Source organism: Planococcus citri, chromosome 5, assembly GCF_950023065.1.
Source record: "Planococcus citri chromosome 5, ihPlaCitr1.1, whole genome shotgun sequence".
In the NCBI taxonomy this organism is placed as follows: domain Eukaryota; kingdom Metazoa; phylum Arthropoda; class Insecta; order Hemiptera; family Pseudococcidae; genus Planococcus; species Planococcus citri.
Genome location: NC_088681.1, coordinates 13,470,164 through 13,495,971, shown reverse-complemented (window position 1 = coordinate 13,495,971; position 25,808 = coordinate 13,470,164). Strand labels below are relative to the sequence as shown.

Here is a 25,808-nt window from a genome sequence, read left to right as displayed (position 1 = left end):
ATTATTGAATTTTCAAGACATCGTGATATTGCAATGCTCGCAATGTTGGGAAATTTTTGTTCAACTTTCCATTTTGAAGATTTTATCTGTGATATTTAGTTTTGTATAATTTGCAAGTTTTTAAATGAAATTGTTCTTTAAAAATGTTTTAATGGCGAATTTTATATTTAAATTACATCAAAATACTTTATAAAATGATAATTATTCCAATTCACGCAGTTATTGCTGATAAAATGGAAAATATTTCCAAAATCGATCCGTTGTAGAAAAAGTTTCCACAAACCAAATTTCATATTTCTTTTCCTACCTCGCACTCTGTGAAATTTTTCAAAAAAAAAAGTAAAAGTGAAAATTTGAAAAAAATGAGGTTAAAATTCTGTCGTAATGAAAATGAAAACGATAATGAATCATCCGGTATTTGGGAAATTCTCACGATATATTACATAGCCGAAGGAGTTGACTTCCGATCGCCACCGTACAGCTGTCGTATAAACTGAAAGGTAAGTTTCCAATATACATTATTATGAAAGATTGTAGTTATGTATTGATTATTTTATTCTCGTTCTTGCGAACCAATATGCCTGGTTACAGAAGGATTCATTTCATTTTCAGTATGCTTTTCATTCATATTTACTGTAGAGTAAGCCCACCCATCTGTACATTGTCTATCGCTGTCATCGGTCATTATGGTTGCCTAGATTCATGGCCCAGTGAAGGGTAAAATATGTATGCAGTTGACAATGTGTTGTAGGTACGATTCGTCGATGGAAGTGTTTACTCGTTCGACGAACACCTTAATGCATTAAATTAGCTCTAATATTAATTCCCATCTCAAGGATCGCATCGTGAACTTTTCCACTGCCATACTGCAGCAACATACATGATGGCTACGAGTACTACGAAGGAATCTAGGTAGTTTTTGACATGCCAACTACGAACAGAACAGATCATTACATATTCTTTTCAACAACAAACGACATAATTGTGTTAGTTACGCAATGTAATAATGATAGCGGTTGTAACACATGCTATGTACGTGCCAGTTCACATCGTAATCATCCGAGTACCTGAATCGAGTAAACGTATTACCTACTATTACTCTCTGCCTGCCTGTGCCTTGTTGGTCTCAGTCGTCCAGTCGTACCTTCAAGTTGATTTTACCGAAAAACTGATTTAATTTTTTACATTCGTATCAGTTTCTCTCGGACAGGAAATAGCGAATATTATAGCAGACCGTTTTGATAGGCTCTGAAATGTAAATAATTTGCTTATAAATTGTTGTTAGGTTTGTGACAGCGCCCTAGCAATTAGCAGAAAGCAAGTAGAAAGTTGGAAGTTTCTACGAGCTAACGTACATAATAAATACAATAACGACGCATTAATGGTTTTCTGCGATGCACTGCAAACAATACCGTTATAAAGGTGTCATATTTGGTTGTAAATATACCTATATTATACGAATAATACCCAGATTCCCATAATTTTCGGCTACTGACTGACGATTTCTTCGGTTATTGTACGGATCGTAAAAATTACTTACTCGAGTACGATATTTTTTTTCATCAACTCTTTACCACGATGACGACGACGACGTTTTAATATGATTTACATTATTTTTTTTACCTATCATATTTCCAGCTCGCGAGCTCTTATATTATTCTTCTATTTATACCCGCGATCAGATAACAATATTCAAATATCGTCCTCAAAATTATAATTTTGTATTTTTATATGTACTATATCGACCAACGCATTTATTATTTTCAATAACAAAAGCGTATATGTTTCGATAATGACCTACTTTATGTAATCTCACTCAGCTCAGGGGGTGACGTCACGACGTAAAATATGTATAACTAGATGGCATTTTGTGAGAGTGGAATTATCAATATAATCGAGTGAGAGTTGTAGAGACTGTATGTACTGTCGTAGTCAAAATTTACTATATACTCTTTAATAGTACCTACCAACGCCATTTACTAATATCCGAAATCGTCTTCGTATAGATGAGATTTCTTCGCATTAATCTCCCTGTTTCTTTTCAGTTTCACACTCGAGTTGACCCCCGATCCTTTGCCCATCTTGCAGCTTTGACACTCGCACCTATAAGTACCTATAAATGAAATTTTCAAAAACGAATCGAATCACTCTCCGACGACTCCACAACGCTCAATTAGCCAATATGGCCATGCGATTAATCATATTATACGCGCGCTTTTGTTTGCCCCTGTCCGTGAAAAATCTTTCTTTCTACTTTGTTGATATTTATCATTACCTTATGGCTCTTGACGTGTTATTTTGCGATAACGATGTGTCTGTCTGTTTCTTTCTCGAATACGTGTACGTATGTAGGTGTAAAATATGTATTTTTTTTTTTTTACTTCCTGAATTGTATTAACGTATGTGTATTTCGTCGTCGTCGCTTACGTGTACCTTCTCCTACCCTCCCCCTCTCTGCTACCTCACTGGTCTTCCGCTGAATTTCACTTGTACTTACTGAAGAAATTATCGTAATTAGATATGGTTTTATGGTGTATACGCTCTGTTTACTAGTTCTATAACTATTTTCAAGTGCATAGTGCATATTATCTGTCTGATTTTTTTCTGTCGTGCATTTCCCATGTGTGTATTATCGGCTGAGAGGAAAGTGATTGGTGGATTTTTTTCAATTTTGATTTGAGAGGAATGAAATTTAGTTGATTTTTTTTTGAATTGGCGAATTTTTGAAAATTTAAGCTTTTCTGGGGCATCTTGTTGTGGTTTTTCAATTTGCCCCAGAAATTTCAAATCGCTCTGGAAAGCCAAAAATGATTTTTTGAACATAACTTTGATCTTCTGTGCGCTTTGGGCACCCTCTAGATTATTTTAGGTGGTTATAGCGAAATTCCAGGAGTGTCAGTTCATAAGTGGATTTTTGACTAATTTTTAAATTCTAGAAAAAGTGAAAAAAATCGAATTTTCAAAGATTTTTTTGGCAAGATATCGTCTTATATGTCTACACGATTACCCTATTCGAAAGCAATCGCTATTTGATTCTTTTGAAGTCTTCAGCAAGTTTTCAAATTTTTTTAGAAATTTCATATTGCTCTGGAAGGATCAAAGTAAGCTTTAGAATTTATAACTTTGATCAAAGCTTTTCGAGCCTCTTTTTTGATCACCTCAAAAGTTCTTTTTTGGCCATTTTTGAGCGATTTAAAATTTTTGGAAAAAATTGAAATATTTTTGGATGCTCCAAACCGGCTCAAAACTATATAGGTGAGATTTGAATTTAGGGAATTATTCACATTGGTTAACTTTGCTCCAAAAATTTACTTATATGCATTTAAAAAAAATACAAAGAAAAGTCTTGGAACAGTTTTTTTGATTTTTTAAAATTTTTAGAAATCCAAAAATGAACTTCAAATAAAAGATGCTCTTTCGATCGAGCTTGGTTTCAGTCGAATTGGAGAGTGTCAGTTCTAAAGATTCATCCGTTTGAAGCAAAGCATCGAAGTTCATAAAATGTACTTAGTACTTCTACAACAAGTTTCTGGATCGAATATTCATTTTTGAAAAACCCCCTCAAGCTTCGAAACCCCTGAGTAATTTTTGTAAAATTTCTCACCGTTTTAAAATTAATAATCATTTTTGATTCCAAATTTGAAACTATTCCCCTGGTGCTTTATTTATTTAAGATGAAGCCAGACTTTTTTCAAGGGAACCTCTTGAGGTGTCACACTCCGATTTGAACGGGACCGCGATTTTTGGAAAGAGCATAGTCTAAAACCCCCAAAACCAAATTTTCAGCTGCCCAATAGTTAGTTCATTTTTCGATTTTTGACCAATTTTTGAAAATTCAAAATTGACTGTTTTTGGCGATTGATTTATGCTTTTTTTTAAAAAAGTACGTACTTGATCAATAAAAATGGTCAAAATAAGTCCCAAAACTAATATTTATTACCCAAATCCAAATTTCACCATTTCCAGCCATTCTGGAGCCTCCAGCGCGATTTTGAATTTCTCCAGAATTTTTAATTTGCTCCAGAAGGCGTGAATATGAAGTTGGTCAGCTAAAAATCGAGTTGTATATTACACTCGACCTGTTTAACGAGTTTATCCGCATTTGAGCCGATTTTGAGAGTGACATCTCAAAAGTGGCTTTTTGACCAGCTTTTTTCAAAAATAAAAAAATCCAAAGTTTCCCGTTTGTGTGGAAATTTTTGAAATTCACGAGAATCGCTGTATTTTGTCCAAAACCAACCCTCCTAATCCAAATTTCACAATTTCCCGCCATTCTGGAGCCTCCAGCGCGATTTTTCAATTTCTCCAGAATTTTGAATTTGCTCCAGAAGGCGTGAATATGAAGTTGGGCAGCTAAAAATCGAGTTGTGTATTATACTCGGCCTGTTTAACGAGTTTATCCACATTTGAGCCGATTTTGGGAGTGACACCTCAAGAGTGGTTACTGGTTTCACAATTGAAAAATTTTCTATTCATTTCTAAAAACTGCATTTTTTGAACTGAGCACTGAAGGGAGTGAAATGATTCAAAGTTGGATTCAAATGCTTTACTTTTATGTAGAGATGTGCACTTTTCAGAAAAGTAATTTTGGTGAAATGAAAAGTGAAAAGTTCATTGAAAAGTGTGAAAAGTTGTGAAAAGTAAATCGTGTGAATCTCATTATTAAAGCTCTCTGTAAGAGCTTCAAATTGATGTATTTTTTGACTATCTAAAACACAAAAAAAAACAATCATTTTTTTTTACCTACTTAATCAAATAGTGGTAGTTTTGAGCCTTTCTAGAGCCTCTGACATTTTTGGGTTTTTCAGTTTTGAAAAAATGTTGTGAAAAATATCAAAAATGGGCACTAAATTGCGAAGGTGGCGGAGTGGAGAGAGTGAAACTTGATATTTGACTTCATCAATGAGGTCAGTGATCTCTGATGAGTAAATTGATTGGTCACTCGCTTTTTTTTTTTAGTGAAAACTGAAAAGTGTAATGAAAAGTAGGAACTTTTCTTTTCAACTTTTCATTGAAAGAAAAGTACTTTTCACTTTTCACTTTTCACTCTGCACATCTCTACTTTTATGTTATCATATTTTTTGTAGAATTTTTATGACTTTTTCTATCAATTTTTCGAAAGCTTTCCAAACGTATTTTCAAGTTTCCGGATTTTTTTTCAATATTTGCTTCAACTTTCATTATATTTTTGGAAATTTTGGTTCCATTTTTTTCTTTGCCTCGTCAACTTTTTTCAGACTGATTTGTAAGATTTGGATTTCTTCGATCTGGCTCCAAATTTGCGAGATGTATAAATTTTTGAGATGCAATAATTTCTCATTTTCATCTCCCCCTTCTCTTTTTCCCTCCCTTTCTTCTCCTCCAGCTAAAAGGATTGCGAACTGACCTCTGAATATACAGCTAAATATTTGAGCTCCTTCTTTCAACCTTGGCAATTCAAAAATGTTTTGGAATTCATTAAAATATTTTATTGCTTTGAGAAATTTTTTTGATTTATTTTCAAGTGTTTTAATCCGAAATTTTCAAAATTTCAAAATGAGAACCCTCTTTCAACCACTCTCTTTCCTCATGTTTTTTCCATGAGCCAACTACTTGAAGAGTTTGCGGATTTATTAGCCTTACCCCCTCTCCTCCCTTCTCATTCCGTCCCCTCATCTGCTATTCTATGTATACCTGTATGGAAAATTGAAAGACTGGAGAAAAGTTTGAGGTCTGAAAAACTGTATACTTTGAAGTCCCCCCTCCCCTCATCACCTTTTTTGGAGAAAATTCCTCCAAAAAAGTCTCATTGCATAAGAGTAACTTTCTATCAACCCCTCTGATGCCTCCTTTTACGAAAAATTGCATCATTTACCTAGTTGTCCTAAGTGTCCAGCAATCATGCTTATCCTGCTTTTGTGCCTCTTTTTTATACCAAAATTGCCAAAAAGTTCTGATTTTTACAATTTTTAAATAGAATTTTGAAAATTTTTACTTGCCCTTCCTTTTTTTTTTGAAATTCACGATTTTTTTTTCAAGTTGGCAAAAAAATTGAGTAAAAATCTGAACAAATTTAGACTATTTTTTATTTTTTTACTTTTTTTTTTAGTTGAAGAAAGTCGTAGTATGAAAGATTTTCATCCTGAAAAAAGTGTTGACCCCACCCCTCCCCTCTCATCCGTCCTCTTCTTAAAATGATTGAAAAAATGTCCTACAGGAAGCCACACTCTCAAATTTCAAACTTTGGAACCGAAAAAATGTTTTTTTTTTTGAAATGCATTACCCTTCACTCCACCTTCCTCCCTCCGCTTTTTGAATAAAGACAGAGTGAAATTGTGAATAAATCAGAAACAATTTATTGAGTAAAAATGTCAATAATAAGTCTTTTTTTTTGGGAAAAAAATCAAAAATTAAAAAATTGTTCATCTTGATAAGATGTGGAAAGTGCAATGAAAATTCAAAACTGAAAAAAATAATTTAAGCTGGTGGGGGGGGGGGGGGTAAGTATTAACTTGAAGTGCCCAAATTTTCATTACTTTCGTAAAAGTTCTTTCACATCAATTTTTTTTTTTTTTTTTTTTTATGATGAGCTCCAATTGTCCATTAAATGTTGAGAAAACTGTATCAATTTCGTGAATCAATAAAAACAGATACCTAGTGGAGTGGATCTAGATGGAAATTTACCTAGGTCGTCATGATAAACAGCAATTTTTAGTGTCAAAAAGAGAAATCTGTAGGTCCCTTGAGGCTTGAATGATTAAAGTCTGAAATATTGAGATCATCTAATTTTTTTTGATTTTTTTTTCAATTTCGTTCATCTTTTTCCAAAATTTGCTGTCTATTTCTACGAATCATGAAAATTATCTACATTTGTTCGAGTAGGAAGAAGAGAGGGTGAAAATATCGATTTGTTGAAGATGCTGCGAAAATTTGGATCATTGTCTTGTGAAAGGCCTGAATTTAGTTTTGTAGTTTTGTTGAACACTCTTCGTGTAAAGTCTAGAGCTGATTTTTGAAAAATCTTGAATATGGATTGTAGGTAGTATCTGGGTGAACAATTTGACTGAATTTTTGCCCTTTAGTTCGAATTTGATCTCAGTCGAATTAAACTGAGCCCTGGTGCGATGTGCCTCATCAAATATTTTCAATAAAACTTTTTCTAAGTTGTTTAGGATTTTTAGAAAATTTGATCTGCTTAATAAAATTTGAAAAGCCCCAATTTTTAAATTTTTTGGATAATTTTGTTAGGAAAGGCTTGTTACAGACGTATCCAAGGTGCCCATTTTAGTTTAGGGGCGAGATCTGAGTTGTGGAAATATCATTTTTTTCGTCATTATAGCTATAAAGAATGGGAAGGGGAGCAGGGTCGAATGATTTTGACGCAATCTTCAACTCCAAAAAAGCCCACATCGTAACGAACTCATTTAAAACGACGAGAGTGAAAATATTACAAAATGCTACTCTAAGTAATTCTAACCACGACTCTTAATTTCGTCCACAAAATACGCACTACAACTACAGAGTAGTGAGGGGGAGGGTGAAAAGAAGGTTAGAAATTCACCATACGCCAAACTCGTTCTCGCAACAAAGTGGTCTTCATTTGCATTATTTCAAAGGTACACGAAACTATAAAAATTCATAAGACTGCCGGAAAAGAAAAGAAAGAAAGGAAGAAAGAAAGAATGAAGAAGAAAAAAAAAAGAAATCGAGAGTATTCTAATTTTATATTGTATATTAAGAGAGTATTCAAAAGGATGATCTCTTATTCAAGGTCTGGATATTATGCAGAATCAAGTTTTACGTATATTACAACAAGAGATGTTCAACGTGTATGTATGTGTGTGTGTATAGTGTATTTATGTAGAGGTATACGTATTAGAGTTAGACGTAGGTATACGGTGCCGAGTGTCGAAGAAAATATAAATAATCGAGCTCTAGGAGAAAGTGAAATCTTGTGTTTTGTTTTGAGAATAACACGAAGAAGAAGACGAAGACGACGACGACGAAGTTCGGAAATGTAACTCTTAACTTCGCTTTTATCTTCCGCGTGTGGTAATCTTGGTCTTTGGTATGTTCTCCTAGGGCCTTTGATGACTGGCGATGATGAGGCAAGTTCTACCAAGCGAGCGACGGTGTAATGAAAATTGTAACGAATTTTGTCGGTCTATGAATGGAGGGTCAATGGGTAATGGGTAATTGGGTATGGGTGATTTTTAGGATGAAAAATTTGAAAAGAAAGTCTCGCAGAGTTAATTTGACGCGAAATGTACACGTTTTATAGTGTCTGTATAGTGAAATTATTATACTGCTGGTAATCTAATTAAAATAAACTTTTACCACCTTTTGTACGTATGTAGGTATACTAGGTGGCCCTTGCTCCCCTTCCCCCTCCTTGCAACGTGCAGTATCTTATATGTATGTACTAAATGCAAGACGCTGCTGAATTAATCAGCTCATTTAACTATTTTATTATCGAACTGATTACTTTTATGTAAATGAGTCTCTCTAGCTACTATGTGTACGTATATACGAGAGTAGGTCTGGTGGCATTTCTACGTATGCGAGAAAATTTTGTTTTCTTCGTTACGTTTTTTAGGCGGGAAAAAAACCCCAAGTTCAATTTTCGTAATCATCCGGCCGTAAACGATGAACTCGTGAAGCAATTTTTTAATTACCATTAGCGGATAATTTAACACGAACGAAGCTGTTGTGTGATTAAAAAAAGGTGTTTTCGGATTCGGATGAAGGCGAATCACGAGCTTGGACGGTGTCAAGGAAAAATGCAAGATTTATCGACTGGTTTACCACGGCAGCGTGAAATAATCTTCATCTGCGAATTCACGCCGTGATGCGATGTGCTGCAGAGATGAGGCAGATGCAATTTTTTCCTCTCTACGTAGATTGCCCGCGTAATTATGCGTAGTTGACAACTTACTCGAAGATCTGGGTAACTATATGGTACACGTGCGATGTACATGGCAAACTAGGAGAGATTTTCATCGTTAGTAGAAGATGAGATGACTAATGGTAATGTGTGATTGATTTTGCAGCAAGGGTGAAGGACTTGGACGTGGATGATCTGGAATCTGGATATATTGAGGTGTGAAGGAGTTATGCTATGCGAAGTATACCTATGATTTCACTTTATATAGGTGTGACATGGAATGAGACAAGACCAAGGACCTGGTCAATCGGAGAGATTTTTGCTGGACGGGTTGCTTGAATATTGGCTGGACGAGTTTGCATCGAAAAGTTGTAAATATTGGTACGACGATTATGAGTGGTGACGAAGTTGTGGAAATTTTTTTTTTCTTATTTATGGGAATGAGGAATAACATGTTGTGCGAAGTGGATACCTTGCACACGTGTACGGTTCGTAAAAATTTGTTTAATTGCAGTTTTTTTACATAATGTATGCACTTTCCCGACCCTGGTTATCGCCGGTGCTGCTTTTGAATTTTTATAATGGTCGTAAATGTGTTGGAGAGTTGGAGAAAAGCGATATTTGTGGGAGAATTGCTCGGATAATGGTTTGGTTATTTGTGTTGTTGAGGTGTTTTTTTTTTTTTTTTGTTGACCGGAATGATTTGAATAATGTTCGAGAATGGTGTGAATGCGTCAGGTTCGAGTTATAGTGGATGAAGCGAAGGTTTATATGTAGTCGATGGATTTGTTGAAGAGGTTTGAAGTGTACGTTTCTTAAACCATTTGAAGGATGTAGGAAGAAATTTGAATCTTGTCGAACGATTAGATCGGATATAAAATGGAAAAGCTGCTGGTGTGAGTGCAGCCCTTGAAATGGATTTCAACTCGAACGAATCATTCCTGAACGACTTGAAAGAGTCGTATTTGTGAATCGTTGGTCCAAAGTTCTGTTTCAAATCCACTGAATCGTTTGTGAACGACTGAGATTTAATTCGACGTGAAGTTCAAAGATCCATTTGTGAACATCTTAAGAGTCGTATTGAAGTGAATCGCTCGTAAAAATTCTGTTTTTCGTTAGTAAACCACTGAGAGGATGTGATTCAAAATGAATCGTTCGCGAACGACTGAGAAAAATTGATTCAAAATGAGTCGTTTGTGAATGACCAAAAAAATTTGAAGTGAATCGTTCGCGAACGAGTAATTTATTTTTGGAAGAAATCGTTCACGAACGACTTCAAGTTTTAAGATTCATTCGCGAACGACTCGAAAAAGTCATGCTGAAGGCTGAACTGCTGAAGTTGATCGTTCCTGACAAAACTTGAAATGAATCATTCGCGAACGACTGAAAAAAGGTGACTCATTTTTGTAAGGAATCGTTCACGAACGACTTCAAGTTCTTAGATTCATTCGCGAACGACTCGAAAAAGTCATGCTGAAGGCTAAACTGCTGAAGTTAATCGTTCGTGACAAAACTTGAAATGAATCATTCGCGAACGACTGAAAAAAGGTGATTCATTTTTATAAGGAGTCGTTCACGAACGACTTCAAGTTCTTAGATTCATTCGCAAACGACTCGAAAAAATCATGCTGAACTGCTGAAGTTGATCGTTCGCGACAAAACTTGAAATGAATCATTCGCGAACGACTGAAAAAAGGTTGATTCAAAATGAGTTGTTCGTGAATGACCAAAGAATGGAAAAAATTTGAAATGAATCATTCGCGAACGAGAGATTTATTTTTGGAAAGAATCGTTCACGAACGACCTCAAGTTTTAAGATTTATTCGTGAACGACTCGAAAAGATCATGCTGAACAGAACTGCTGAAGTGAATCGCTCGTGAAAATTCTTCAAATAAATCATTCTCGAATGACTGAAAAAAGTTGATTCTAAATGAGTTGTTTGTGAATGATCAAAAAAATTTGAAATGAATCATTCGCGAACGAGTGATTCATTTTTGGAAAGGATCGTTCACGAACGACTAAGAAAAACGTTTTTTCAAATTGAGTTGTTCGTGAATCACTGAAATAGAATATGAAATGGATCATTCGCGAACGAGTGATTCATTTTTTGAAGGAATCGTTCACGAACGACTTCAAGTTCTAAGATTCTTTCGTGAACGACTCGAAAAAGTCATACTGGAATGATGAAGTGAATAATTGCTCGTGAAAATTCTTGAAATAAATCATTCGCGAACGACTGAAAAAAAGTTGATTCAAAATGAATTGTCCATGACTGACCAAAATAAAATTTGAAATGAATCGTTCACGAACGAGTGATTCATTCTTGGAAGGAATCGTTCACGAACGACTTCAAATTCTAAAATTCATTCATGAACGATTTGAAAAGTTGAAAAGTTCATATCGAAGTGAATCATTTACAAAAATTCTGTTGTTAATCTGATGAATTTTTGGTGAACGACTGAAATGTGTTATTTGAAATGAATCATTCGCGAACTACTGGAAAAAATCGATTCAAAATGAATAAGTTTCATGAGTTTAGTTTTGAATTCAGTGAGTCATGAGTCTTGAGTCTTGTGAACGTTGATGAATGACCGAGAGAACGTGATTTGAAATGAATCATTCGCGAACGAGTGATCAATTTTTGAAAAGAATCGTTTGCGAATGACTCACAGTTTGAAGATTCATTCCCGATCGAATTGTGTGAGAGGTGAACGAGTGATTTTTTCACGATGATTTGTTCATGAACGACTTGAATTTTAAGGATTCATTCCAGATCAAATTATGTGTGAATTGATTTTACATCAAACGAATCATTCACAAACATCTTGAAAAATTCAAAATTGAACGAATCATTCGCGGACGACTTTGATATATCATATTGAAATGAATTACTTGAGGAAGTTCAATTCCGAATCAGATGAAAAAGTTGCAATTTGGATGAATCATTCGTGAATGAGTGATCTTTTTTCAAAGGAATCGTTCGCGAACGAATTGAAGAGTCGTATTGAAATGGACAACTCGCAATAGCTCAATAATTTCAAATTCTGAGGATCGTTTGTACTAAATGATTGAAAATAAAATGAAGTCCAGAAATTTGAAGATCCATTGCAGTGAATCGCTGAGGACGGTTCAATTTGAAATCCAAATCCAATGAATTGTCTGTAATTGTGAATTGAGTCAATTTTTTTCTGAAGATTCAAAAGTGGTTTATTACGTATTTTTAAACGGATCTTAAAGTCGTTCACTAATTCATGAATCGTTTGCTGAATCTCATTTTGAATGAAATCAAATGAATCATTTTTGTCGTGATTAACTTGGGAGAGTCTAATTATAGCCAGATTTTTTTTGAACGAATCGTTCGTGAACGATTTATATCATCTAAATATTTCTATTGTAAAGGCTCCTTTATGATGGTAATTGAAAAACTAGCAAAAGTAATTGAAAAGTTGAAATATTCCAACTTTTCAATGAAAAATCACAGAAATTTCAATTATTACTGATTATAAACGGTTTCTCATTGAGAAATGACAGATGAACTTTTCAATTATTTGATTTCATGTTTTTCAATTACCATTTTAAATGAGGCTCAAATTGGAAAAACCCTCTCGCGAAACAACACTATACGAGAATTCCACTCTGAATTTTTATCCAGCATCAGAAAATTATCGTGCTTACCTTCGAACTGAGCACACAGTGTTAGCATATCCCATTTAATTGTCAAACCAACCGAGACAATTTCTGCGCTGATTCGCTCGAGTCAATTTGCGACATAAACCCGTATATTTTGGTATAGCTATACGTATATGCATCTACATAAATGATACGAATGATCGAGAGAGATAGACAGCGAGAGTGTGAGAAACAAAAAATTACTAATACCACGTGATAGTATACGCATAATTATTGTACATGTACGAAAGAATGTCTACCTATGTAGAAACGTGGTAGTTTTTGGTCAAGAACTTTCGAGGTAATCGCTCGCGGAGAAACGATCGATCGATCAAAACAAGATCTCTTTACCCATATTATTGTGTTGTTCTTGTTTTGTTAATTCATTACGAAACTAATAATTCCAGGAGCAAGTTTATAGCGCGGTAAATATTTCCTAGAAATAAATCTGGGCTTCTCTGTGTTTTGTTGTTGGCCGAATTTTTGTACGAAAAATGAGTAAAATGACTTCTGTCGAGATAGGATTCATTTCGGTCGATATTTTCAATTTTGGAATGTGACAGAGGGTTGTTGAGCACGTTGGAGTGGTGGAATCTAAAAAATAAGGTCATATTCGTATTCAGCGGCTTCGAAAACATACTATTTGATATGTCGCATGATTTTGGTGTTTTTTTGACATTTTGACCCTGATGGGGGGGGGGGGTGCAATTTTGAAAAAAAAATAGGATCATTGTTCAAAAATATCCCCAAATTTTAGAGAAAACCTAAGATCAAAACGGAGGTAATAAAAAAAAACATAAACAAAATTCCGACACCCATTGCATTTTTTCACAATTTAGGGTACCAACCCCCTCCCCTAATTTGGGGGCAAAATTTTGAAAAAAATATTCAAGTCATGTGATATGTCGATTGTTAGGTTCTCGAAGGTGCTGAACTCAAATATGATGTCATTTTTTTGATTTGACCCCTTCCATGTCCCCCAGAACCCCTTCCTGTGGCTCGAAATTTGAAAATACCAGCAAAATGGTGTGATGTGTCGAATACTATGTTTTCGAAGGTGCTGAACACGAATATGACGTTGTTTTTTCGATTCGACCTCTCCTATGCTCCACCACCCCTAGATTTATACAATTTTTCGAGGTATTGAGTAGTCTTCTGCTCTTCAAGAGATCAAAAAATGAGATGAATGTCACAATGGTCAGCAAAAAGTGTAATAGAGGTGGAATAGGATATTTTTAACAATCCCAAAGAGTGTATTGGTCAACGCCCCAGCGCACAGCCTGTCTGCCACGACTCGTTTTATGCATTTTTATGGCCAATTCGTCTGACGTCTCCGAGGTGTTAATTCTTGGAAAGAGCATTTATCGGAAAAAATTCTTCTCAGCAGGTAATCTTATATGAATCAGGTTTCTCGTTAAGTGGAAAATGTATTCTGGTGTGAGTTTTTCGGATCCAGCGATAATAATAGCGAATCGTATTCCCTCGTTATCATTCTCTACACGAGTACCCCTTTTGGGAACCTCTCTTGACGAATGGAAATGATTCGATATTATTGCAATTAATACCGGTTCGAATATAAGAAACATTTTATTACACTGTAGATGGATGAAACTACTGTCTCTGTGTGTCTAGAATGTACATATGTAGCACCTGGCACCTGTATTCATCTATCCGTACGTCCGACGACGACGACAACGATGACGGCGCTCAAGTTGGATGGCAGAGAGCTGCTAGTCTTGGAGCATTCTCTCCGTGTATTACAGCATTGGCTCTGGCATTAGACGAAAATTATAAAATAGCTGCCGTAATGTAGGTAATACCGCGTGTGGAATAAATTTATCAATTCACGTTTTTCCATCTATCCGTCCTTTCGTCCGTCCATCCGCCACCGCCACCATCGCCATTCGTACAATGTACGGTGCTTTCAGATGCTGCTGGTGGCTGGAGCAGCTCCACAGATACAGGAGAGGAGCAACGTGGAGGGCATCGTGTGGAGGTAGAACAACATACACGTTGTCGAAGGAGGAAAAAGGAGAGAGATCTACGGACGATGGTATAGCCGGGGCCTACGATGACGTTTACATTACGAAAAAAAAAAAAAGAAAGAAAAAAGTGAAAGGCAATAGTCATGCAGGTTGTGTGCTATATATATATGGTTATTAAAACAGGTCTCTTTTCAGTCTCGCTATACATACACTTTTACGTTAGACGGAATTTTTAAATAAAGTGAAACCATCATCCGTATTCGCCGTTGATCATATCGAGTTTTCCTGCCATTCGGTCGATAGTCGTAAATTTTTTTCGTGTTTGAAATCATCCGCCAATTTTCGATGAATTTTTAAATCGTTTTTTGGTTCGTTTTTCTTTTCCACCCTCGACTTTGGGCATTTTTTGATTTCTGTTTTGCCGAATCATCGAAAACGAGCTCGCAGTGTCGTGAATTGAATTTTTTTTACACGTCAACACCTGAGAACCAGAATGACGCTGGTTAAAATGCAAACGAGGTAAATTATTTTTTTATTACGACTACAGTATAAAAGTTTCATTGTCATTGTCACATTCACATGGGAGCTTCTGTGGTGACCTTTAATTTATATAGCTCTCTTTTGTGGATATGGCGATGTATTTATAGAGAAAATTATACCTACGTATGTATGTATTTGGCCCGAAGATCTAGACGATTATTATTATTATTAATTAAGTATCCCGCAGTTTGAGCGAATAAAGAGAATAGAAAATCGCCCTATGGGGTATGAGGAGTCGTCTCGATCGTGATGACGAACGTGGGCAACTAAATAGCTGGCTTAGCTTGGCTTTCGCCGGACGTGAAATTTCATCAGGCCATGTGGGCGATCGAGCTTTTATACGTCGATCTCTATTGTCTTTAGATTCGCAATTTACAATCTCAGATGAAAAATTCCTATAGATATAGATAAATAAAGTGGGTGAAGTTGGTCCGAGGGGAAGATTTTTCGTATTAATTAGCAGGATTGAGTGAATTGAAATCTCAAAGGATTAATTTGGTTTGATGACTTTCCTCGTGTATTGGAAATTATTTCCTATTAAGCGGATATGTTTTGAAAAGTACGTAAAAAAATAGATTTTTCTAGTCTCTGTAAATTCGTAGAAAATAGAAATATCGTCGAAATTGTACAGATAATGAGATTAGGGAAACGTGTCATTATATTTTAGAAGAGATTTAATTATACTTTTTTTTCCACTTTACGCAATCTTATCTGCTGAAAGTTTTTCTTTTTTTCGAGTGTGCAAGTAATGGTGTGTGAAAGTTGTATTTTTTTTCCTACACTGATGGACAAAGAATGTTAATTGTCGAGAATTTAATTTATTCGAACAACCGAACCGAGTTTTTTTCGTAGTAATTGTTTTTTGAAATTACCAAAACGTTTAAAATACTCGAGTAATTGACCAAGTAGTGTCCGAACCAGGTACTCCCTTTTTCATTGTCGTCTATGCTTATTGGGCTATGACGTTTGTTCTTTATATTGAGCTTATTGAATGATGAGGAGGACGAGGAGTAGTGACGTAGGTGATGTATTTTGAGAAAATTGCTCGTGATTTGAATTGGAAAAGCGAGGTTTTTTCAAATTAGACCATTTTTTTGGTGAAAGATATCTATTTTCTGAGTAACCGTGGGTGTTTTTTGGTGACTATATCTTGACCCGTTGACCAGGTCTGATTGCAACCGAGATTAAGCTCTCTCGACTGAGGTGATTTCTTTTCTAAAAACCGCATCGAATTTAATCGTTGATCTGTAGAGAGATAAAACAAGTCGATGGAGACATCAGTGTCGCGTGTCGTTTGAAAATATGAAATTTGTGAGATTCTAATCGACCTCAAGTGAGTTTTTATGCAATTTCTTCTCCTCTCTTTCTCTCTTTCGAAGTCTGTTGAAAGTTGGTCATAGTATTCTGCTTTTATTTTTACGAATTGAGGAATCTTAAAACTGACGCCTAAAATAATATCTCGTGGAATACTTTTCATGTAAGGGGGCAGGGGGGATTTTTTAAAATATGTTTTCAAAATTTTGAGCAATTCGACTTGAATTTTCATAATTTTTGTGATTTTGTTTCAAATTTATTTGTCGAAAAAACAAAAATCATTTTGAGTTTTCATGAGCAGAAATAATGTTCTTTCAAAAAGACAAATTGTTTGAATTTTTAAAAAGCTGACTTTTTCTCCTCTTCCCTCTCTGAATTTTGAAAAAAAAAAAGTTTCATTACAAAAGTGAAGTTTGAGGTTTTTTTAGGTTGAATTTTGAAAATTCTAGAATGGATTTCATAGAGATGCTTGTCTGCCCCCCCCCCTCCTGACTTTGCCGATCTTCCAAATGTTCTGTTTTGGAATGTTTGCTGACGTTAGACATTTTTTAAGGGGTTCCCATTCGATTATTTGTGAAACTTGCAGATATGAAGACCACTGAACAGAATTCTTAAGAAATTCTGTGTAAAAATTTGACAAATTCCAAAAATTTAAGTATTTTAATGTTTATAGAGATGAGAAAAGGGTTGAATTTTTCGATTTTTTTTTTTTTTGTTAAAATGTTCCTTGTGTTATTTAAGTAGTCTCAAGGTGTCTGTCATGTCATCAAAACTCATCCTTTTGAACTGTAGGTCATCAAAGTCGTCGAAAAGTCATCCTTTTGGTCAAAAATTGGACACAATAATCAAGAATGGATCAAATATTCTCAAAATTGAATGAAAATTTTTCAAAAATGCAAAAATTAGTGTGAAAATATTGTTGAATTGACCTCCCAGTTACTGAAAATTACCTTAAATTGATGAAAAAATTATCATAATTGAGCAAAATTTTACGAACATGGCTCGCAAATTTGATTTGTTGGAATGTCGTAAAAATTGTTTAAATTGGCCAAACATTGATTAAACATTGAAAAAAAAACTAACCAAAAAATTGCAAAAATGCTCAGTTATGGAGAAAAAATCATGCAAAATTGCAAAAAATAGATCAAGAATGGAAATTTAATAAACTTGTGAAAAAAATTAGATTGCTACAGAAATAACTTCCATGTTACCAAAATTTGATGGAATTTCTGCGCGATGGACTTTTTTCATCATTTTTTCAGCGATTAGGGCAAAAAATTCTTTGAAAAGTAATTTCAAAAAAAAGGTCTCCCAAAAGTGGAAATTTAGTCATCCAAAAGTCATCAAAAGGTCATCCTTTTTCATTTGTTCAAAAATCGTTTTTTTCCAAGATTTTTTTCAAAAAAAAAAAAGGTTTACTGCCAATATTTGAATTTTTTTCTGAAATCAGCCCCATTTAATCATGATTTCAATTTTTATTGCACACTTTTTAGCAGATTGAATTTTTCTGCCAGTTTCAGATGATGTGAGATCTTCGAAAAATAACGTCAGTTGAATAATTTTAATATTGGATTGAAATTCATGTGGGATGGTTCTGGGCTGGGCATGATTTGAATCGGAGGTTGAGCGAATCGTGATTCGAATTTCAATCATGTTCCCACGAGGCATATGATTTGGTATTTGAATCACGTATCGTCATACGCGATCCGAATCATGATTTTGAATCAATTTTTAGAACTGAGCCCAAAATCAAAAGTTTTTTTTTCTCAATGGAATGCATGGTTTGACTTTCGACGAGAGAAAATTTTATAAATTGTGTAAAAAAAACTCAAAATTCCAATCAAAAAATTCTGTAAAATTCAATGTAGAGTACCAGAAATCAATTTGTATCACTAATCACCTATTCATTCCAAATCTCTGATCTCTGATCCAAAAAAATCAGCCTCATTCCTGAATGGTTGAATTTTGTGCACTTTTTAATTCAATTTTCAGCCATCTGAATCACTGATCAGGTATTCATTTCAAATCTCTGATCCCAGATCCAAAAAAAATCAGCCTCAACCTGAATTATTAAATTTTGTTCATTTCTTCTCCAATTTTTAGCTAATTTTAGACATTTTAGGCAAAACTTGCCAAAATAATTGTTCATCAGAGCTCGTATTCATCAACCATCGAATTTCGTTGTTACGATTATTTCCATCTAGCTGCATTATTAATTGATCTAAATTCGACACGAGCAACTTGATCCACGATTGTCGATTCACCTTGAAATTCCTCCATCGTCACGCCAAGCCACTGGCGCCGATTTCCACCTGGGCCACGTCCATAGTCCATACTGAATTTTCAGCTTCCCAAAGTGTTTGAAAAAATAACAACGAATCTGTACTTATTCTTTGCGGAATCGTTCAATGCTTTTTTTTTTTTTGAGCTACGATGCAGTCTGAATTAGGATTCCCCCCCCCCCTTACTCTTTTTATACGCTTATTTCGGTATTAAGATATTTTTGAAGGTAGCTGTTCGCCTCGAGGTTGATTTATTCGTGACGTACGACGTTAATTCGTTTACCTGTACACCTTTCCTTCAAAGTTGACTAATTTGTAAATTATATTTACGTATACGAGCGTAATAATAAAGAGGCAATTATCCGAATGGGTGAAAGTTATTTACGGTCATTTTTCCCTTTCTTCTTTCCGGTCTTAATTCACGTCGCGCGATACTCTTCGTCATAACTCTTACACTTCATTTCCCGTAATAAAAACGCTATATACGATGATGAAGGTGGATTATGTAACACACAGAACGAGAGAAGGAAAGAAGAAGAAAAAAACCTGAGCCTTAATTTGAAGTATGTTAATCGGGGTCGTGTTTTAATTACGTTTCAGTGTGTGCTGATAGGTTGGACAATGTTGCCAATGAATGACGGTTTATTTCGCCATATCTACTATTTAAAAAAAAAATGTACATGTTGCGGAGATACCCAAACCCATTCCTCTGCAAATGAGGCTCGTGTATTGAGTACCTAGTATAGTCGATGTTTATGGTATCTAAGCTATGTAGTACGTTGTGTAGGCATGTATCCATAGGCGTTATTACGTTACCTTCCGCTTTTTTCTATACATAATACGCGATCGACGACGACGACTGGTCAATCGAGAGAGTAAATTTCACTCACTCTCTCGTTCACGGATGATGGGAATGTTGAAACGAACGTACACTTGGCGTAAAATGTATACTTATATTAGCAGAGATTACGATTGCGTTATGTGCCCATGCCCATACCTTACCTATCTCTATATCCAGATAGGTACTTTAGTCGTCGGTTATGTAAAAGACTCCGAACTGAAACTGAACGTTCCACTCGCCAATGTTGCTGCTGGTACCGGTTGGTAATGGGAGTTTTGCCAAATAACGCGGATAAAGGAGGTGCAATTACCTAGATGGTATTTTTTCCACAATGTAAACGGTCTTTCTCAATGTTAAACACAGTCGAAGGCTAATAGGGTATCGCAGAGTATGTGTAACGAATTCGTTTTACTCCAAAGAAACGCTGTTAGAGATGGAGAATTTGCTCACCAAAAAAGGGGGTCGTGGGGAGCTGGGATGGGACGAAGAGATATTTTGGTTGTGGATCTGGAGAGTTTTATGGAGTTCTGTGTGCATGTTTCCTTGTATTTTAGATCTTCTCCCCCCCCCCATCCCTTCTTCTTACATAATTTGAATTTTGCCAAAATGTTAGTATCAACTTAAAGGGTAAATATGCAGAAAAATGGTAAAATGTTTGTAGAATCCGAATCTGGTTTTGTTTTTCTTCTATCTTCTCTCGTTGCAGAGTTACAGGGATAGGAACCTTACTTTAGAGTTTGGTAAAATAATCAACTGTGTGTAGATCTGAATTGAATTTCTCATCCAGATCATTGTAGGTCATTTTAACATCAAAAAGTGGCATTTTTGTAATATATATTCCAGTGTTGAAGATTGAAGAAGAACCAATGTCGAAGATATGAATTCAAAAAAGTCAAGAGACCAGAAGAAGCACAACCCTGCATCAACATTAAAACAATGCATCATCAACACAAAGTCAAAGAGCGCTTGGTAACATAAGTGGTAGAAACACAGCTCAATTCAAACAAGAAATCAACAGAAATCTGCTAAAAGATCATTTCCTTCTTCCCCCCCCCACCCCCAAAATGGACAAAATCGACACCCTGCTGACCTGCTGCACACATATGGAACTGGTTGCAACCTCAAGACTCGAATATTTCCTATCTTCTCGATATAGTAGCTCGTTCCAATGTTTTTAACCTTTTTCTAAATCGAAAAATTCCGCAGATTCGAATTATTCCTGAGGACGAATCGCGAATCAAATAATATCTCGACTAGTGGATATCTCGCCAATGAACCAGTTTTGCAGAAGGCATGGTCTAGGTATTACATAACCAAGTGGTTTGGTGCCTCGAATCGATCCATCGCGATCGGTCGTTGGTATTTGTAATACATACTATAGATACTGGAAGAAATCAAAGTACATAATGTGTATTTGTATATTACACCATCGCCATTTTTATTCTACCCACAGATCGGAAACGAGCCGGGCAATTTTCACTGTATTTGCTGTTCTCGTGGAACCGGTGCGTTGTGGTAAAGGAGAAAGGTTCCACAAAGGGCCATATGGATGTCTGGCCATGCGGCGTGTGCATTTAAATGGGCGAAAGTTGTCAACAACAACGACGCAGACTCAGACAACGACGACGTTGTACAGTAAATTGCGCCGTTTTTTGCCCCCCCCCTTCCTCCTCATCTGTGGATATTATATCAGCGTCGAGAAGTGCGTTAGTTTACACGCAGGTACCGTTGCAACGCGCGTCGCCGCATCGTATTGAAATAGAAAGTGGAGTTGCGCCGACTGATACAAAGCGATAAACCGGATCACGCGTGAGAGTTGCGTTGCGCGCGCCGCCCACCTGAACCTGTTGATGCACGCGGACTTGGAAAGAAGCGGCGCATGGCACTCGGGCACCGGTTGCATAAATCATGTAAGAGTATAGGGTAATATACGAGTTGAGATGACGCGAGCGAGAGCGACCACGCTTCCGTGTGCTAACGCGAAAGTTCCTTATTTCTTAATCAAAGCTGGAAGCAAAGAGATACTTACATTTTAGTACAGAGTTGTGTTTAATGCTCCAGTGAATTTAATAGAAACGTAGGATTATATTGTACGTATATATGTAGCTTTTGTGCGATAAACATGACGAGGATGAAGAAAGAAGAAACATCTTATAGATGAACTTTTGCCTGCCTTATTATTGTGTGTACAAGTTCTTCAATCTTTGCTGCTTCGTGTATGTTGCAAAGTTGAAACGAGATGAAGAATATCTCCCTTTTGCTTCCAAGTTGTAAAACCGCGAATTAAACGACGTGTTTGGGACAAGTTGGCTCGTAATTATCGCCGAAGCACGTGGAATGTAAATCGAGAAACGTAAAGTTGCAACTTGGAAGTTTGACAAATGGGAAATTGAACGAGCTTGGTGTAACTTCGGATTTGTTGAGAAAATGTCGCGGATGGGGGTTCTGTCTTTCGTAGAGATGATGTTTGAAAAGATTTCAAATAGCGATGAAAAATGTGGAATTTCTATTTTAAAAATGCCAGTTGGCGATTGAAGAATTAATTTTTTGAAAAAATGGTCAAATTTTGAGTTTTTGAAAATGTTTAACAAATACTCGATTTTTGATAACAAATGGTTGCTTTCAATGGTCGATAATTGATGAAAAGTCAATTTTTGGTTTGAAAAAATTCTAGGTAATTTTGAATTAAAAAGTCGATGTTTTGAAAAAATTATCAATTTTTGATAAAAAGTTACCTATTGTTGCTGAAAATGTCAATTTTTCATTTAAGTATCGAATTTGAAAAAAAAATGTCAGTTTTTTATTTTAGAAAAGCTAAAAGAAGAACGAATCTTCAATAATTGAGAAAAATACAAAACGTTTACTGAAATTTACCAAGTATGATCGTAAATTCGAGGCATTTTTTTTAAATATCTATTGAGGAAAAATTCGTCAATTTTCAATTTTAACATTTTTTACATTTTATTTCAAATTACCAACTATACTTTCAGTAATTCCAATGTTTTTTGAAACAGGTTTTTTCGAGTATTGAACGATTTTTTTTGTACATATTTTGGGCTGTTTTTATGATATTTCTACAGATAGTTTTGATCCAGTTTTCGCTCATTTTTGCAACTTTTACGTAAGCTTATTGCACTTTTTATTTATTATTGCTCATTTTTTATGAATTTTCAAATATTTTAATCTTATTTTCGCAAGTTCTGCAGAGCTTGCACCTAGTTACTGAATTACCAAAGGTGCTGATCGTAATTTTTGACCAAATTTTCTAAAATTGTTTTTGCTTTAGTTACTTTTTTGAGAAAATTTTCAAAATCTTGACGCTACTTTTTGAAGAAAACAAAATGTTCATTCTTTTCCAACTGGCTACACTGCCTCGAAATCCTGCATTTTGCGAAATTAATTTTTGTCAAAATTGCTCAAAAAGTTTCATGTTTCTGTAATAAAAAAATTACAAAGAAATTCGCCTTTTCAACGAAAATTGCGAAAAAAGATCATTTTTTTGCCAACTGTTGTCAAAAAGTCTCGCTTTTTGCTAAGATTAACAAAGCCTTGCGTTTTGCCAAAAATTGACAAAAATTCACGCTTTTCACCAAAATTTGCTAAAGTCTGTTTTTTTTGGTCAAAAAGTACTAAAAAGTTGAACTTTTTTGATGAATATGGCTAAAAAAAGTCAAAATTTTGTTTTCTGTCAAAAATAGCTAAAAGCCTTGCTTTTTGTCAAAATTTCCAAAAATTTGTTGTTTTTTTCATCAAAAAATTGCAAAAAAATCTCACTTGCCAAAGAAGTCAAAATTTTGTTTTCTGTCATAAATAGCTAAAGACCTCGCTTTTTGTCAAAATATCCGAAAATTTGTTCATTTTTTTATGGAAAAATAGCGAAAAATCTCACTTTTTCCGCCAAAATTGCGTGAAACGATCAGTTTATTTGGAGGAGGAGGGGATGTTTTTAATTACTAGATTATGTGTTGTCAAAAATTCTAGTTTTTTGTTAAAATTATTAAATTCTTGTATTTTGCCAAAAATTGATCAAAATTCACGCTTTTCACCTACATTTTCAAAGTCTTGCTTTTTTGTCAAAAATTGCCACAAAATCAAACTTATTTACTAAAAATTACTGAAACCCCCTGTCTTTTGATAGAGGATATCGTAAAACTTTCGTTTTTTATCAAAACTAGCTAAAAGTCTTGCTTTTGTTCAACATTGCCAAAAGGTCACTTTTTTCATCAAAATTGTCCAAGTTTTGTTTTTTTTGCCAGAAATTGCCAAAAAGCAATGTTTTTTACTGAACTTCTCAAAGTCTACTTTACTAGAAAAATTACCAAAAAAAATTCCTTTTTTTTCAGAAACTGTCAAAAAATTCTCACTTTTTCCAATAATTGCCAAAAAATTCTAATTATTGCTGAAATTTTCGAAGTCTCGATCGAATTTTATCGTTATTTATTTTAATTGGAATGTTTTGTTTCGAATTTTTTTTCTAATATACCAATTCAATTGAAATTTACCGATTTTTTCCCATCTTTTTTTGTAACTTTTTATAGTTTTTGCGCTGGTCACGAAAAACTATATTGTTTTCTCCAAAATCAGTCTCCACACTCCATGAAATTCACGAATTTTACACTTCTAGCCGAAAGCCAAAAGCCAATTAGCGTACAGTATTTGAATAGATAACCAATCAGAGAAAAGTGTTTCTGTAAAACCAATCAACGATCAGTATTCGTAATAACCGATTGCGAGACTAAATTTTATAAACTGAGACAAATTACATTTTCAATATTTTCATATTTTTTTGTACGTTTAAATGAAATTAACACGATGAAAGTTGAAACACAGAATTTATTGTTGTCAAAGTTATTTCTTATTTCTTTTAGTAAATTTTATCAATTTGTAAAGGTCCCTTTTTATTTTTATTTTTTTCATATTCCAAACGACGATGATACAAAACGCCAAACGGCGAAGTTGAGAACAAAAAATTCAAAATTCCCTTCTCAAGTTCTTAGTTCTCACTAAAAAACAGTAGCAATTCGCATTTTTTCCCTGCCTGACAGGTGTATACTTTTGATTTGAAAAATCTCTTTTCTCATTTCTTAATCTTAACAGCACCCAGGCGATAATTTAATTTTACTCCCTAGTTGAATAAACTACTTATTTCTCATAAAAAGAAACACAAAACGCAATAAGGCAAAAACTATCTTGGACCAGCGGGTACGCTGGTCTCTTGTTTGATAGTTTTGGGTTTCTGTTTGGTTATTTTCCCGGACTTTTAGGGTTCCTAAAGTCACTCTTTTTGAAAAAATTGAGGACGGACTTTGCATTTATGATTTATAGATGACTTTTTCAAAGCAATTTTCGTAATATTTCAGTACATTAAAACAAATACATATTTTCAGTGCTTTTTATCAGTCTAGCCAAATTTTTGTAATTTCTCATTTTTTCAACAATTTTGACTCGCATTTTTTCAGAAACGTGGAGTTTGAATCGGATTTTGATTTTATTTTCTGTTTGAACTTCTTTCAAAAATGTATCTAACTGCTCTCCAAATTATTTCCAGCCTTCATTCCTTCCATTTAAGATCATACGTTTCATTTCTTTAAAGATAACTCGACCATTGACCCTCGTCTCCCCCTCCATGAACCCTTCTGAAATCAGAAACATTGATATCTGCAATTTTATCGTATCCAAACTTCATTCGTTGGAATTTCCATCCATACCTGTAGGGAAACAATACGATCCACTTATTTAAAATGAAAAAAACAAACAATGATGAGAAAGATACAGTCATAATTGCGAACATTATTGTGAGTAAAAGTTACATACACCATCGTACTGTTATTGTTGTCGAATGAGAAATACAAACGTGGGCATGGGCTAATAGAAACTTGGATGTCTTAAGATTCATGAAAGTTTCTTTCTATTCTTGGCTTCGGAAGACCTCTATGTACTCGTACCATATCTGTGAGCTCTCTCGTATTGAAGAAGCATCTCAGCACAAGGATGGTACCGCAATTAGTATACAACCGATTGACAAGGTATTGTTCGAAACAGACGTGTAATTTTTGTTATCACGATCGAAGAAGAAGAAGTACTCGCTGGAATTGTAACGAAGGATCGTACTCGTACCTTACCTATTTATTGTGTAGTCGTATAATATTGCGCAGAGGTTTTGTTAATAGATATATAGGTACTCGAGAGAGCAAGATTTACGCAACTTGGAGTACGAGTACAGAGCAGACAAGCCGAGCTTATGGTCGTGGTCGTTGACCATTGTTGGTACTACGAGTACTATAATGGTCGAAAGTAGGCGTTTGAAAAGCAA

The 25,808-nt window shown here is 34.9% G+C and overlaps 1 protein-coding gene and 1 long non-coding RNA gene across 2 annotated transcripts in view; both read left to right on the top strand.

Annotated features, from left to right (window-relative positions):
• The first annotated feature begins 293 nt into the window (after positions 1-293).
• On the top strand, positions 294-5,483 carry LOC135848849 (uncharacterized). Its single transcript, XR_010559448.1, has 2 exons — positions 294-500; positions 613-5,483. It is a non-coding gene; the product is annotated as an uncharacterized LOC135848849 (long non-coding RNA).
• An 8,606-nt stretch (positions 5,484-14,089) lies between these two features.
• cysu (Curly Su) overlaps positions 14,090-25,808 on the top strand; it is a 44,113-nt gene continuing 32,394 nt past the window's right edge. Inside the window, exon 1 of the mRNA XM_065368905.1 lies at positions 14,090-15,037. Within this exon, the coding sequence (XP_065224977.1) occupies positions 15,012-15,037 (26 nt within the window). The 5' untranslated portion in view covers positions 14,090-15,011. The remainder of the gene's footprint in view (positions 15,038-25,808) is intronic.